This window comes from Morus notabilis, unplaced genomic scaffold (assembly GCF_000414095.1).
Source record: "Morus notabilis unplaced genomic scaffold, ASM41409v2 Scaffold45, whole genome shotgun sequence".
In the NCBI taxonomy this organism is placed as follows: domain Eukaryota; kingdom Viridiplantae; phylum Streptophyta; class Magnoliopsida; order Rosales; family Moraceae; genus Morus; species Morus notabilis.
This window is the reverse complement of record NW_010366164.1, coordinates 851,136-868,349: the sequence shown is the minus strand read 5'-3', so window position 1 is coordinate 868,349 and position 17,214 is coordinate 851,136. Positions and strand designations below refer to the sequence as shown.

The following is a 17,214-nucleotide window of genomic DNA, read 5'->3' as shown; positions in this document are numbered from 1 at the left end:
CTACAGAGAGGTTGTAATCAACAAAGTATTAGTGCATCCAGAAGTGGACTAGGCCAAGAAATCTGGCCGAACCACTATAAATTCTTGTCTTCTCTATATTATTCTGCAACATTAATCCTTAATTAATCTGTGAGAGGTTACTGTGAGTATTCTCGGAGAGTTAATTTTTAATTGACAGAAATTCACCGTCAACAAATAGATCTAGTCGACATAAGAAAAATGAATAGTCCTTGTAACTTTTACTTTGTGTCGACACATATTGCCTAAACGCGTTATTTCATTAGAAATGTGTATTAAAATTTGACATAGTGTCATCGATTAAATTAAGTACATAAATCTAAAAGAATACGATATTCAATACATGTATTTTTTTTCATCACACGCAAAACACGTGCATTACTTTATTCACTTTATTTAATGAATTGAACTTTGGACTGTCGTCACTAAAAGGGAAAAAAATGTTTGGACGAATGATGATACAACAAGATGGAGTTGACCGGGCCATCTTATACATAGAGAAAAAAAGGGAGAAAGAGAAAAATAGGTCAAGACTTGAGATAAATTAAAATTAATAGGCCAATAGTTTACATAAGTTAATAAATAGGCCAAATTAATGTTTTCGTCCATAACTTATCTGGTTATGAACCATAACTTGACAAGTTATTGTCCATAATTGTCTATAACTTGTCTGGCTATGAACCATAACTTGATAAGTTTGTCCATAATTTATCTGGTTATGAACCATAACTTGACAAGTTATGGCCTATTAATTTCTATAACTAAAAATTGACCTATATTCTTTTTTAAGATTTTCATATTGGCCTATTTTCTATTATTTCTCAGAAAAAAAATGCTATAAGAATTGTTAATAATTACTAATTACAACGTTCGTACCTAATCAAATTTGATAGAATTGTTATAAGAGTTTGAACTTGGCTCCCGTACCTTGTTAGAGTACTAATCATAACATCACAACATTAATCGTTTAGTTAATGTTATTAATTAAATAGTTAATGTAATAAAACCCTTTATATCTTTGCATCTTTAAAGATGTAGTTAATTAGCTAGCCGCCTTGATGACCTTTCTCTAACTATATCATCAAATCTTCTCTCATTTATAAGCTACATATGTATACTTATAAATTAGCACGACTTTTGTGGCAATACTTTGATATTTCTCAAACTCTATAGGACAGGAAAAAGAAAAAAAAAGGACAAAATTGGGACCGTCGAAACAAATTCATGAGTGGACCGTCGAAACAAATTCATGAGTGGTCCAATTATAAATGGCTGAGTAGTAGTAGTATGTGGGGAGGCTCCATGTTGAAGGGGAAGAATCGAAACTGCACACGCTTTTGTGGAAGATCATATCACCATATATATCATCAGCATGCATACATACATACATACATACATATATATATATATATTTGCACCCACAAGTCGCTCTCTAAATAAGTTCCGTCACATTATTGTGATAAAAAACGATTCGGGCGATCCATGCTATATACAAAAGCTTTTAATATATATATATATCCTTGATGACCTTTCTCTAACTATATCATCAAATCTTCTCTCATTTATAAGCTACATATGTATACTTATAAATTAGCACGACTTTTGTGGCAATACTTTGATATTTCTCAAACTCTATAGGACAGGAAAAAGAAAAAAAAAGGACAAAATTGGGACCGTCGAAACAAATTCATGAGTGGACCGTCGAAACAAATTCATGAGTGGTCCAATTATAAATGGCTGAGTAGTAGTAGTATGTGGGGAGGCTCCATGTTGAAGGGGAAGAATCGAAACTGCACACGCTTTTGTGGAAGATCATATCACCATATATATCATCAGCATGCATACATACATACATACATACATATATATATATATATTTGCACCCACAAGTCGCTCTCTAAATTAGTTCTGGGTCACATTATTATCAAAAGTGATTAGGGCGATCCATGCTATATACAAAAGCTTTTAATATTAAATATATGTCTGGCCTAATTTATAGATCATTCCAACCAGAAAGGAGTAATACAATGTTGTTGCTGTGTAAATATGTCTTACCAGGTACTGTTTCGAAGTGCTGATCAAACGTACCACCAATAGCTAATTAATAACCACAAGCATGATGGAACGTTACCCCCACTTTTTGATTTTTCCACAAAAATTTAAATTTCTATTTAAACTTTTTATTCAAATTTATAAAGCGCCAAAAACTTTCAAAAAAATTAAAATTCAGAGAGTAATCTACTAAGAAAGACAGTTTGAAGATCAAAACTGATACAATGCTCAAAATTCAGCTACTAATAGCGTTAACAACTCTAATTTTTCAGAGTAATTGTGTAAAATCCTATACAAAATAATATCATAGTTGACTTTGAGAAGAATGCTGAAAGTTTAGGGACTACAACTTTCTCATATTAACATATTTTTTATAGACAAATATTACCCTTATGAGAAGTATGTCACCATTGAGGCGTTGGTAGTTAGCGGGAGGTGAGCTCCTCGCAACACCTCAAGAAGATCTCACCATAGATATTTTACTAGCTCCTCTAGTGCTGCCACGAATAGATCTTAACGGCAATATATAAGAAGATCTCGTTGGCTAGCTCCTCATCGCGCCTTAATAAAGGAGATCTCGACGACAACATCTAAGAAGATTTCGTTCGCTCCTTGTTGCGCCGTAAGGAGATCTTGTAGTAATTTTGAACAAAAATAAAATAGAAATTCACAATAAATTTAAATTAAATTCACGGGTTACACAAAACAAAATAAATTCTAAACATATGAACACCAAATCTTAATAATAAAACCACAAAAGTACTGATTATGTTTAAAAAAATTAAAATTATATATTTATTTATATAAAATACATATTTATATGAATATCAGTGCGGATGTGGGGACAGGGAGTGCTTCCCTTGTCCTCACCCCACTATAATTCAGGGACAATGTTGCGTTATTTTGTGCTTATAAGTGCACGAGTCTCCTAAAGTAATAAAGTGTGTGAATAAGAGTGTCGATTCCACGATAAATGTATTTAATTTTCTTTAATTATTAAAATTAATCGGCGCTAAGATTATTTGAACTACCAGAATAAGTAATGAATAAAAGGAAGTAATAAAAATAACTAAGTAAAATTAAGTGACAAAACAAGTAATAAAAATACTAGAGCATCAATTTCACTATAATTAATCCACGCTAATTTATTACTAAGTGAATCTCCTAATTTATTAGTCAAGAACTCTTAATTAATCCAATTACCTCTCTCTAGCATCAAAATAGATAATATGCTCAAAACCTGATTCCAATATTCCTATTAAAAACCGAGTAATTTAAACATTCATTAACCTCTAGTTCTCCTAACGGCTACAAAGGTATTTTAGGTCTCCGAACTCTAAAAACTTAAGTTGTGCTATCCAAATCAGATGTATAAATTACCTCTCCTAAGTCCCTAACTCATACATCAAATCATCTAATTTATTTCTCAACAAATTAGAAACATTAAGAATGAGACAACACAAATAAATCATGAAAAAACACTTAAAATAAATCAACACTTCATAATTAGGTAAAAATCAAAGCTCTAGAAAAACAACTACTCCATAACTAAAATTAAACAAACTAAAATCAAGGATTTCACCATTTACAATTGACAAGTCATAAAAATAAAAAGATGAGAATGAAAACTCCATTTTGGAGGTGTCACATGCCTCAAGTTCTTCTTTCATTTTCTCCTCTCTTTTTTCTTGATCTCCAAATGCTTTCTCCAATAAAAGCGTAAATCTAGGACTAGAAATAAATCCTAAATCAAAAGAAATAAATATATATATATATATATATATTTTTTTTTTTTGTATTTCTCTCCCCCTTAATTTGGCTTGCAAAAGGCTTATTTCCTCTCTTTCCTTTTGTTTTGGTTTCAGGCTCTGTGCAGAGCTCTGGACTGGGAGCTCTCTCGACTGGGAGCTCTCTCTTGAGCTTGGCGGCTCTTAAGGGATATTATTACCTTCTGTTTTCTTTGCGTCAAGGAAGCAAGAGAAACCAAAGGGTTTCTGACCATGGAAGCCACGTGGCGCGACGCTGCTGGCTGGAGAAATGGGACGCGCAGGTAATGGAAGCTGAACTACACGCACGCAAAGGATGGAGCCTGATGCTGATTGTACGGCTTGGATCGCGAGTTTACCCTTCTTTTTATACTCTCGAAGGTGGGTTTTGTTTAGAGTTTATTCCAATTTGAATTTTATGAGCCGTTTAGTTCGTTGATTCGAGTTTTTAATTTGAGTTGAGATGTGATTTTATGTGAGAGCTTTTTACTGTAGTAAAAAGGTTAGATGTGATTATTTTTGATAATTTTTTATTGTAGCAAAACTCAAATTTTAAACTCGAATCGGTGAAATAAACGAGACCTTAATGTTTTTCCTTCCAATTTCTACCCCACTTTTGCTCCAAATTAATATTTTAGCACCTTCTTACCTAATTCAATTACACAAGTGAGAAAAATAATTATTTTGGAAGGGAAACTAAAATAGAAATTACTAAGACTAAACTAATTAAACTAAAAGAAATTGAATAAAAATCTAAAGTAAAATAAAACTAATAAAATGAAATAAAAAAATTAAAAATATATATACTAAAATTAAAATAAAATAAGATAAAATTTTTAAAAAGTAGCCAATTTAAATGTACAAAAATAGTGAAATAATTTTATTTTTAATAGAGTTATCAGACAAAATCTTGTCCCAATCCCCAACTCCATCGCCTCTATCCCTAATTATTGTCCTCTATTCCCACCATTTTCAGGGTAGATCCCCGGCCGCCTTGTCCTTGTGGAGAATACTGCCATGCTATTACGAAGGGTTCTCCATTGTCTCCAATGGTTCCTCTCCCTATGCTGCTTCTTTAATTTTTTATTTTATTGTATTTTTGTTTTAATTTTTTATGGGAAAAACGAAGGTAGTAGTGGTGATTGCTGGTAACATGACAGGCTACTATCAATAGCCAAGATTTTGCGTCGTATCCAATAGTTAGGGCCATAATGTGCTGATGCGGCATTTTCTGTAAGAACCTTTTTTTCATGGTAATGTTGAATCTAAGAGGGTTCATGAATTAGAATCATGAGATTATAACTATTTTTAATTTATGTGTGTTTTTTATGAGAAAAAATACTATAACGAATCATGAATTATGATTTGAATCAGAAAATGAATTCTCCAACCAAACGGTACCTAAAAGATGTATTTGACCTTTGTGTAAAACCATCTCCTAGTTTCACACTCAAAATTCCCCATCTTGAATGAAGCACAATGCTTGTTTGACTTTTCAACACGCATATGAAGATTCATCTTTTCACAGAGCGAAATTATAAATTTAGGATCCTAAAAAGCAGCCAACCTTATTAAAAGAAATTGTGCAAGCCCTAAAGACTATGTTTGCTTCTTTGGTTTGAAAGAAAAAAAGAAATTGTAGTAAATAGTAAATTTTTAAAACTAAATTAAGTAAATAGCTGATTTTAAAACTATTTAAAGTAAATCAATATTTATGTAGTAAATGAATCATTTATACCATAATTAAGTAAAAAAATAACTTACGTGATAAAAAATCTTAAATCTTTTTTTTTTATTTACATGGAAAGAAATCTTTTTACCAGTCGTAAAAAGAAGATTTACAGGGAAAAATATATTTTTACTAGTCGTAAATGAACTATTTATGTGGTCAATGATTCATTTATCATATAAACTGTTATTTACTACAAATAGTTTTAAAATATACTATTTACATAATTTAATAAAAAATCTACTATTTACTACATTCTCTTAAGAAAAAAAGAGGGAAAATATACTATTTTACATAATTTAGTTTAAAAATTTATTATTTACAATATTCTCTCAAGAAAAGAAAAAAACGAAAGGAAGGGGTAGAAAGATTTTTTTAATAAAGAATGATATGAAGCCTTGTTTGATAACAAAAAAGAAAGCAGGGAAAATAAAATTGATCAAAAGAATGGACTCAAATAAGTTTATTTCTATACATAATTGGAGAGATTATTGAGGTGAAAAACTTGGAATCAAAGTTTGATATGGTTAAAATAAACTAATATTTTTAAATAAATAAAGTAGTAATTCTTTTAACTTATATAAATATATATGAATAATTTTCAATGATTACGATTTTTATTAATAATAATTATTAATATATATAATATATATAATATATATATATATATATATGTTTATATATCTTACAAACCACACAACACAATGAGTAAAGCAAAAACTTTCAATCGTTTATGTTTTCTATCTCTTGTACTTTTTTTTTTCATCTTTTTTTTTTTTTTCACTTCCTATCAAATAGTGTAATAGCATCCCCATTTATTTCATAAATTTAAATTACATTTCAATTTTTTTTTATGATAGTATTTTTTATTTGAATCATAATTCATATTTTTTATTGCAATGTTTTTTTTATCATGAAAGTTTAAATTTTTGTTCAAACTTGCTAAAAAAACAGCCCATCAATATGGCATTGAAACTCGCATTAACTAAATGACACATGTAAGGCCGTTCAAATTAACTGAGAACGGAGTGGCACTGATGGCACCGACTGAAAACCGCCGGAGAGCGATGGCCGATTTCATTTCGTTGGTCAGTGAAACTGAACTGCAAAATGAAATTCGGTCGAGCGGCGGGTATGAGATTTGTCTGTCGGCCAGTGACCGAAACCGAAGCCGAGCTGCTCTTTCCCCCTCTCGCCCGACCTTCTTTCCTTTCTTCCTCTAGAGTCTAGCCGCTGTCCTTTCTTGTCTGCAAATCAGATGGAATAAGATGAAACCCTACCAGCTAAGCCCATATTTCAACAAGCCCATTTAATTAAGAACCAAGCCAAACAATACTCAAATGCCACCTAGAAAAAAGCCAACGGGCCTGTTTGCTTTCATTTCTGAAAACGTTTTTCACGTTTGCCAAGAAGAAAAAAATAAAAATACCTTGAAGATTGTGTTTGGAGGAAACCGTACAAAAATGAAAAATGAAAACAGTTTTGTATTTATCCCAAAAATTAAACGTTTCTGAAAACACTCTCAAGTCGTTTTCATTTTTAACTTTTCATTTTCTCAGATTTCTCCTTCTTTCCGTTCTCTTCCTGGCGAATCGTCCGATCCAGTAATTGACCAATCCGTTGACGTCGTCCCACCGGCAGAGGTCGGAAACCCGGTCGGCGACCTCGGAGATGGCCTCCCCTCTGTCCGCCATCGCTCTTCCTTCTCTCGTCTCACTCTCTCTCTTCTCAGCCCGAAGCTTCGTCGTCGTTGGCTTAGCTCCGCACACGTCGACCTGTGATATCTCTCTCTTCATTCTCTCGTCCCACTCCCTCTCCTCTCAGCCAGAAGCTCCCCTCTTTCCTCTTTTTCTCTGACTCTGACGAAGCCGTGGCAAACATGCAAATTTCCCTTGGTGAAGATTTCTCTGCTCCAGAGACGAGACAGAGGAACGACGCAGTGGCACGCAGACGATGAGATCCGGCTGTCTCTCCCTTCCGATGCACCTTCTCTCTCTCTCCATCCCGACCTACCTCGCCGGAGTGCCGATGAAGTTGCTGGAAGATATACTATTTAATATATACTAATCGAATGTTGTCGGTTAGTATGATTTAATATATTCTAACGTGAAAGACGTTTAAATAAATCTACCGTGGTTTCCATTTCTATTTCGTGCACTGTTAATCATACTAACCGACAACATTAGTAATGTCGTTTTACAGTTAATGGAATTTAAATTATTATATTAATTATCAGTATTTTTATTTAGAATTTAATTATTATTTATTTAATATATTATTATTTTAAATATTATTATATATTTTTAAAAATTAAATTACTAAACGTATTTTTAAAAATAATTTTAAAATGAAAATGAAAACGTTTTCATTTCCATTTTCATATAAAAAAATAAAATTATTTTAGAACGAATTCTAAACGCACCTAACAATTTTAATATCCACGTTTCTTTATATTTTTTTCTTTTTTTTTAATTATTTACTAAGTGAAACTGTGCATTTTGCTTTACAACAATATTAAAAGAAAAGAAAACATCTCGCGATTCTCACATGGAAATGAAGCCCTAGCCGCCAAATGCCCAAACCTCCGATCCCTTCTTCTTCTTGTCCCTTATAGCGTTTTCTAATTCTTAATGAGATTTATTTATTAAAATAAAAAAAAAGGGGTGAAGAAAAAGTCCGAGACAATTGGCTTCCCCATCAATTAGTTGATGCGTAGCTTTCAGTGATATAACCTTGAAGGAGATTCTAAAAGCTTGTTCTTTGAGTGAAAAATTTTAAAAAATGCAACTTGAGTTATAATTTTATTTGAGTTTATATTCTTTTAAGTTTAAATTTGAGTTTAAACTCGAGTTCAAACTTGAGAAACTCGAGTTCAAGTTTTCCCTTCAATTCGAGTTCAGAAACTCGAACTCAAATTAATGAACAATATTTTTTCTATTCTTAAAAATGCTATAATTTTTTCGTTTTAATTTTGATTGAGATGATTTTTTTCTATGCATTGACAACGAAAAGACGAATAAAACCTGACCCATATACCCTATTAAAATTTTTCATCAGCATTGAATTTTTATTAAAATACTATCTAAATACAAATTTAAGTTTTGACTCACTCAAACACAAACTCAAAAAGATTCTTATTTCAAACCATAACTCAAATGTACACAACCAAACACAAACTCAAGTTACAAGTTCAACTCAAGTTATAACTCAAATTCAACTCAAGAATTATGCTCAAGTTAAATTCTAAAAGAACAAGCCCTAAGTTGTTGTCTAGTGTTGTTCGGCTTTAGTGACATGTTCTTGTGTGTATGATAAAAATTAAGGGCTTGTTCTATTACAATAAAATTCAAAAAAAAATTTGAACTCAAGTTACAACTTTATTCAAGTTTATGTTCTTTTGTAAACTTTGAGTTTAAACTCGAGTTTGAACTTCAGTTTAAACTCGAGTTTGGAACTAAACTCGAATTCAAGTTTCTCATTCAACTCGAGTTCATAAACTCAAATTTAAGTTAATGAACAATATTTTTTCTATTTTTAAATATATCATAACTTTTTTGTTTTAATTCTGATTGAGATGCTTTTTTTATGCATTCACAACGAAAAGATGAATAAAACCCCTCCCATATACCCTATTAAATTTTTTCATCACCATTAAATTTTTATTAAAATACTATCTAAATACAAATTTAAGTTTTGACCCACCCAAACACAAACTCAAAATGATTCTCAATTCAAATCATAACTCAAATGTGCACATCCAAACACAAATTAAAATTACAACTTTAACTCAAATTATAACTTAAACTTAATTCAAGATTATTACTCAAACCACCTTAACTCAAAAATACAAAAGAGCAACCCTTAAATAATTGATTGAGATTTTATAAGTAGCTAATATTGAGCAGTGTTATTTATTGTTGGTTGTGTTTCATACTTATAGCAGACTAGTCTCCAAAAACTTTGTGGGATACAAATGTGGATTGGGAGGCACAAGATTGCTATAGATTCGAAAATGGACCAATCAACTTTTCAAAGTTCAGAAAAGAAATACAAGTTGGAGATAGAATTGAAAAGTTTTGCACATATTTTCTCAAAAGAAAAAAAGAAAGAAAGAAAGAAAAGTTTTGCATATTCGGATCACTACCTGAGCACGTGCGAGGTCATTACAGTCATAAATTATTTTTAAGTACTACACAAAGAAACTGTGCATTAATGTTGAGTGCTTACTTCTGAAATCTTGGTTATATGTCTATTTAATGTACATTTGCAAACCAGCGTCTAGCGTAGGCATTTTTTTTTTTTTCTCTTTTTTCTCGCTAAAAGCAAACCGGCGTAGTTAGTGAAACTAAAGTCAAACTAATTACAAACAAACCTAAGAAAATCAAACTAAGGCTCCGTTCATTTCGCTTATTCGAGTTTAGAATTTGAGTTTTTCTACAGTAAAAAACTCTCACAAACTATCACATCTAACTTTTTTGCTACAGTAAAAAGCTCTTACATAAAGTCACATCTCAACTCGAATTAAAAACTCGAATCAACGAACTAAACGGGCCCTAATTCTTTCAAAGATCAAACCAATAACACAAATTTTACAAAATTTTTTCCCTAAAAAATAACTTTCATCAGTACACAAATTAATTTTCAAACACAAATTAATTTCACAATTCAAAAACAATATTTCCTATGCAAAACCCAGATTCTTACAAGCTAAAACCCAATTTTCGACGAGTTAGTCAGATTCCAGCTAGATAATGAGAATAAAAAAATTAAAAAATTGCAAGACGAACTAAAACCCAGATTCTGGTGAGCGACCCAATTTCCGGCGAGCTACCTAGATTTTAGTGAGGTAACTGAGAGTAAAAAAAATTGGAAAAAATTATAATCTAACGGTTTCGAAATATTAGAAAAATTGGGGAAGAAGTGTTTTTTTTTTTTAGAATAAATGTTGCAATGATCTTGTGTGAGAGATTTTATTTTTGTTTTGTAGTCACTCATATTTTTTAACATTTCGATTCTATCTATCGATTTATGTTTTCGCCCTACCGATAGGAATTTTAGTGCCCCCTACCATAGAAATGCCTTACTTGTTATTAACGATTATTAAAACACGCTTATATCTCGATGTGTAAGCACTGAAAATTATAGCTTTGTAAATTAGTACTTAAGTGCTATATCATAAGATTAATTCAATTATATCATAAGTGATCAAGCGGAAAAGTGGTCACAATATTGTGTATTCATTTTCATGTGAAATGTCGAAATTTAATTTTGTATGGTATTATCACACGCTTAGAAGGGAAATTTTCTGGATATTTAACGTCATTGGATTTATTGCTATTTATTTAATTAATCAAAGTTCAAACAGCAAAAGTAATAGTTCAAACTATGCTACATATTTAATAATAACACTTTTATTGCCATTCAATTGTTTAGAAAGTTACGAATTAAGATACTTCATCTATCTTAATGAACACAGAATTTAAAACTCAACCTTATTTGAGTTAAAACTCTCATTCAAGCTAAATGAACACATGAAGTTAAAACTCAAACTAATTTTAATTTAGACATTCAATGCAATATATATATATATATATACCATGTGAATTCAAGTTTTGTTATAGTAAAAAGCTCTTAGAAACAGTCACATTTAACTTTTTTACTACAGTTAAAAGCTCTCACATAAAGTCACATCTCAATTTGAATTAAAAACTCAAATCAACGAACTAAACGGACTCATAATATGCGCTTTTTACTGTTTCAAGGACCGTCCCTCTAACGTAATTCTTTAATTCAAATATCTACTATCTAATACTCATTTCTTTCGTTCATTTATATGAGTTAAGACTCGTACAAATTAACGTTAGAAATGAGTTAAAATTCTGTTCATTTCACTGATTTGAGTTTAGAATTCGAATTTTTCTATAGTAAAAAGCTCTAAAAAACGCTCTCACGTAAAGTCACATATCAACTCGAATTAAAAACTCAAATCATCGAACTAAACGGGTCATAAAACTCTCATTAAAACTAAATGGACGCATGAAGTTAAAACTCCAACTACTTTTAATTTATAGACATTCAATGCAAACCAGCTACACACACACACACACACATATATATATATATATATATATATATATAAATATCTACTATCTAGAACTCATTTCTTTCGTTCATTTAAACGCTACTTTTGGCTCAAGAAATCAACACAAAAACACAATTCTTTGTTTCAAATTTCTCTTTAGTTTTCATCATGAACATAACAAGAGACGTGCAAAACAAGATTAGCCGCGAGCTACACATATTCTTCTTCCCGTTCATGTCTCACGGTCACATGATACCAACCATAGACATGGCCAAGCTATTCTCAAAGCGAGGCGTGAGATCAACCATCATTACAACACCACTTAACGCCATTCTCTTGTCCAAAACCATCCAACAAACAAACCAATTTCTTGTATCAGAAATCCAAATCAAAACCATCAACTTCCCTTGCACAGACCGCTCTGGACTACCCCAACATTGCGAGAACATCGACTCCGTCCCCTCGCAAGACATGATCGCGGCTTTCTATGAAGCCACGGCGGAGCTCCGAGAGCCACTCGAGCGGCTCCTGAGCAAGCACATGCCGACATGTCTAGTTGCCGACATGTTCTTCCCGTGGGCGACGGATGCTGCTGCCAAGTTTGGTATTCCGAGGCTGGTTTTTCCTTTCCCTATCTGCTTGGCAGAGTATCAAGGCTCATGAGCCTTACATTAGGGCCTTATCCGATTTCGAGCCTTTTGTGATTCCTGATCTTCCGGGTGAGATAAGCTTGACTACAATGGAACTTCCTGAGTTGGTGAGACGCAACGTTGAGAGTTACATGACAAAGTTGTTGGAAGAGGCGAGAGAATCCGAGGTTAGGAGCTATGGAGTTGTTGTGAACAGTTTTTATGATCTCGAACCGGAGTATGCGGATCATTACATGAAAGTTTTGGGAAGGAAGGCTTGGCATATAGGCCCCGTTTCTCTATGCAATAAGGATGACAAAGAGAGAGAAGTAAAACAACACAACTGTTTGAAGTGGCTCGATTCAAAGAGGCCTAATTCTATTGTTTACGTTAGCTTTGGAAGTGTGGCTAAGTTCACTGATTCCCAACTTGCGGAGATTGCTTCGGGACTCGAGGCTTCCGGGCATGAATTCATTTGGGCTGTGAGGAGATCAAAACAAAATGAAAGTGAAAATGAAGAAAGGGATGAAGAAAAATGGTTGCCTAAAGACTTTGAGAAGAGAATGGAAGGGAAAGGACTTGTAATAAGGGATTGGGCGCCCCAAGTGGGGATTCTAGAGCATGAAGCAATAGGAGGATTTGTGACTCACTGCGGATGGAATTCAACTCTGGAGGCAGTCTCTTCTGGGGTGCCCATGGTGACTTGGCCGATGTTTGCGGAGCAGTTTTTCAATGAGAAGTTGGTCACAAAGATATTGAGAATTGGGGTTGGTGTTGGAGTTAGGAAATGGGTTAGGTTTGTTGGGGACAGTGTTAAAAGGGAAGCACTTGACAAGGCAGTGAGAAGAGTTATGGAGGGTGAAGAAGCAGAGGAGATGAAAGGCAGAGCAAAGAGGCTGAGAGAGACGGCTAAGAGAGCTGTTGAACCAGGGGGTTCTTCCTATTGCCAGTTGAGTTCTCTTACTGAAGAATTGAGGTCACTTGGTTTGTAATGTTTCCCAAAAAAAAAAAAAAACAAAAAAAAACAAATGGCTTATAAAGTTTGGCAAACAAAAAAAAAAACAAAAACCAAAAGAACATGTATTTTGTGATTTTGAATGTGTGCTAATAGAGAATCCTCAAACAATATTGTAAGGAACTTGAGACATATGTCTAACAAGGGTGTCGTTTTTTTTTTTTCTAAATCCCGAATGTGCTTATTTTTGTTGCCAACATTTTCCTATGTATTTGCATAAAGAACATTGCTTTATTATACTTTTGGCCACGATCAAGAAACTGATACATTCAAGCCGGAAAGGAAATTAAAAAAAAAAAAAAAAAAAAGAAGGTAGTAAACAAAAACGTGGTATTCATTTTTTCAAAAAAAAAAAAAAAGAAAAAGAAAAAAACGTGGTATTCATCACCATTAAACATAAGCGATGGGGGAGAAAATGTTAGTTTTGTTGTCTGGTGCTAGAAGTGCACGTGAGTGGCAATGATAAGAGGAAAGAAAGTCGCTTGCTATTCTCATTTTGTATTCCAACTCACCGAATAAAAATAAATTAAACAATAGAAAAAAAAAATTAAAAGATATAGGGTATTAAAAAATATATTAATATTAATATAACTGTATTATATGCTCTTAGATTATATCAGAATTATATTAGATAAAAAATAAATGAGGATTTAACTATGATGGTTGAGAGTTGTGTCCCCAGTAATCTGGTATTTTTTATTTTTTCCTAACTCACTCTTTTTAGAAAACATCTTTTGTAAAAGAAATTAAAGTTCCCACCATTCTAATTTTCTTTTTATCAAATGATTTTACATAAAGATAAGAAAAATCCCATTATTGCATTTGGTGTCTGGGTCCATCTTGTGGAACATTTGTCCATGGTGATCTAGGAAATCTTCTTTTGTCTCCCCATTCCTCATACCATCTTAGAAAAATACAAAATACGTCAATGTCTCTCTTTTTCTTCATCTTTGCGACCTTAAATACTAATGTGAAAGAGATATAGCATTTACCCCAATTTTTCTAACTCATTTCAATTATCAACTAATCAAAATCCTAAGCCCAGCGAACCGTTCACCTCCTTCATTGTGGGTGTGCCCATCAATAATTCACTATTAACAAAGCCTAAATGGAAACCAGTCCAATATCCCATAAGCTTCACATCTTCTTCTTACCCTTGATGATCCAAGGCCACACCATACCAATCATAAACATGGCCAAACTCTTCGCTTTGCGGGGTCTAAAATCAACCATCGCCACGACCTCCGCAAATGCGCGACTCCACTCAAAAACAATCCGAAACAGCCAAAACATGGGACTGGATATTAGTCTTCTTGTCATCAAATTTCCGGATATGGAACAAACTGCATCTCGTGAAGCCAGCAGTTCCACGAGAGATACGCTGCGGAAATTCATCGAATCCACCGCGGCGCTCGATGAACAGCTCGAGCAGCTGCTCAAGGAACACCGTCCGGATTGCCTTGTGGCAGACGCGTTCTTCACTTGGGCTACGGATGTGGCGGCGAAGTTCAAGATTCCTAGAGTTGTCTTCCATGGCACCGGGTTTTTCCCTCTGTGCGCTATAATGAGCGTGTTAATGCATGAGCCTCACGAGAAGGTGGAGTCAGATTCAGAGCCTTTCACAATTCCAAATCTCCCGGACGAGGTAAGGTTGTCGCGGAAGCAACTGCCGCCTTATGTCAAGCAAAACGCCGAATCGCCGTTTACTAAGTCATACAGAGAAGCGAAAGAGGCTGAGCTGAAGTGCTTTGGGGTGGTTGTGAACAGCTTCTACGAGCTTGAACGGGACTATGCTGATCATTACAGGAGGGTTCTTGGAAGGAAGGCGTGGCATATAGGTCCGGTTTCGCTATGCGATAAAATCAAAGCAAAAGAAAAAATCGGAATTGATCAAGCTGCCTCCATTGACGACTATGAATGCTTGAAGTGGCTTAACTCGAAGAGACCCAACTCCGTTGTTTATGTATGTTTTGGAAGCATGGCAAGCTTTGGCGATGCGCAATTAACAGAGATTGCGATGGGACTCGAGACTTCGGGGAAGCAATTCATTTGGGTTGTGAAGAATGAGAAGAAGCAAGAAGGGGTGGGGAGAGAAGAGTGGTTGCCGCAAGGATTTGAAGAGAGAATTGAAGGGAAAGGACTAATTATAAGAGGTTGGGCACCACAAGGGATGATTCTCGAACATGAGGCGATCGGAGGATTCGTGACACACTGTGGTTGGAACTCGTTGCTGGAAGCGGTGTGTGCCGGGGTGCCAATGTTGACATGGCCGATGTTTTCCGAGCAGTTTTACAATGAGAAGTTTGTTACTGAAATACTTGGGATCGGGGTTGGGGTTGGAGCTCAAGAATGGGCACTTGTAGTGGAGGATAGTGCAGTGAAGCGGGAAGCCATAGAAAATGGGGTGAAAAGGATTATGGATGGAGAAGAAGCAGAGAAAATGAGAAGCAGAGCCAGTGTGCTTAGCGAAATGGCGAGCCGGGCTTTTGAAGAAGGTGGATCTTCTTACTCCAATTTCGATGCCTTTATTAAAGAACTGAGGCTGCATAGAGTAGAACCGCTTGAGAACTAGTTGCTTTAGCTGTCCTACCAATGTAAAGAAGTCCTTGTTTTGGAACCAATAATGGAGAGTAGTTTGGGACTCTTTAGGATAACATATAGTTCTAACAATGAAACTGAGATTGAAGTTTTTGCTTCAGTCTTAACCAATGCTGAAATCCATAAACAAGCTTTATCTTACTAGTTTGAAACTAATATACGTAAATTGTAAAACTTTAAAACTACTGCCGAAAAGGAAAGCAAAATGAGAAAGAGAAAGGAGGAAATAAAAATGAAAAGTTGCTTATTTTTACTTTTTAATGTCGAAAAGTTCAAAAAAATAAAAAAAGACCTCATGAAATTGCATATATACCTGTCTTTACATAGTAGTGAGGCATTGGAGGCTTAGGTATGAGATGGTGGAGCTCTCCGTTGAATCCTTGAAGTTATATATTTGTACCCAAAGTTTTGCTTTTACTAACATTTTGTTTGAATTTTGGGTGGTATGGAATTCTATTATTTAAGATAAATGGTATAGAATTCTATTATTTAACAGAAACGAACCTTTGTTCTCAAAACAAGAGGAGGAAGTGGAGAAAGGGGCAATGAGAGGGAATGAATGACAAACTGATAATGGCCTGGAAAACGATAACAAACGAAAACTTTTTTTGTTTTGAGTAACACTTTACAAAGCGATAACATTTTTTTTAACAGCGGTAAAATATAAAAAAGAAACAGTAACATTTGTGGTAAAGTATGCTAAGGCTGTTATTTTCCATAGGGTAATGATAAATCATATGATTGGCGTATATTAAAGCCACAGGGACAATATATTAAAGCCACATTAAGAATCAAAATTTTATTCTTTTAACAACTCAAATTACAATTTAATTTTTTTTTACGGTGCTTTTTCCTTACAATTATTAAAATTTAATTTTTTTTATTATAATATTTTTTCCACGTAAAAATAATTTAAATTGTGACTTAGTGAAAAAAGAACAGTCTGTGCCTGTTTGTTTTTGTTTTCGTTTCCATTTTTCACGTTTTTCGAAGCTAAAAAATGAAAACACCATCTAAAAACGTGTTTGGCACAAAATTTTTTAAAAAACAAAAACAAAAACGTTTTTGTCTTTTTGTGAAAAATTGAAAACGGAAAAATTTCTCGTTTTCGTTTTCTCTTCTGAAAACGGTTTTCATTTTTTTTTTCTTCTCTCTTCTCTTCTCCGTTGCCCACCACCCCCGACAGCACCCCCTTCTCCCACTCCGACATCAACACCGACTGAAGGAGATGAAGGACGACAGAGAGAGACGTCGCCGGCGATTCCCTCGCTCGATGGCTATCGTCAGTCATCGGACGGCGCCGCCGCCCCCCCGCCCCCCTGGAC

At 33.8% G+C, this 17,214-nt stretch overlaps 1 protein-coding gene and 1 pseudogene across 1 annotated transcript; both read left to right on the top strand.

Moving 5' to 3' along the window:
- The first annotated feature begins 11,791 nt into the window (after window positions 1-11,791).
- Window positions 11,792-13,321, top strand: LOC21410106 (annotated as a pseudogene).
- Window positions 13,322-14,262: 941 nt separating this feature from the next.
- Window positions 14,263-16,103, top strand: LOC21410105 (UDP-glucose flavonoid 3-O-glucosyltransferase 7). Its single transcript, XM_010109598.2, has one exon. The coding sequence runs from the start codon at window positions 14,400-14,402 to the stop codon at window positions 15,861-15,863; it is 1,464 nt and encodes a 487-aa protein (XP_010107900.2). The 5' UTR covers window positions 14,263-14,399; the 3' UTR covers window positions 15,864-16,103.
- The last annotated feature ends 1,111 nt before the right edge of the window (window positions 16,104-17,214 follow it).

What these genes read in the sequence shown, in the direction of transcription:
- LOC21410105 (XM_010109598.2), top strand. Translation starts at nt 14,400, where the DNA reads ATGGAAACCAGTCCAATATCCCATAAGCTTCACATCTTCTTCTTACCC.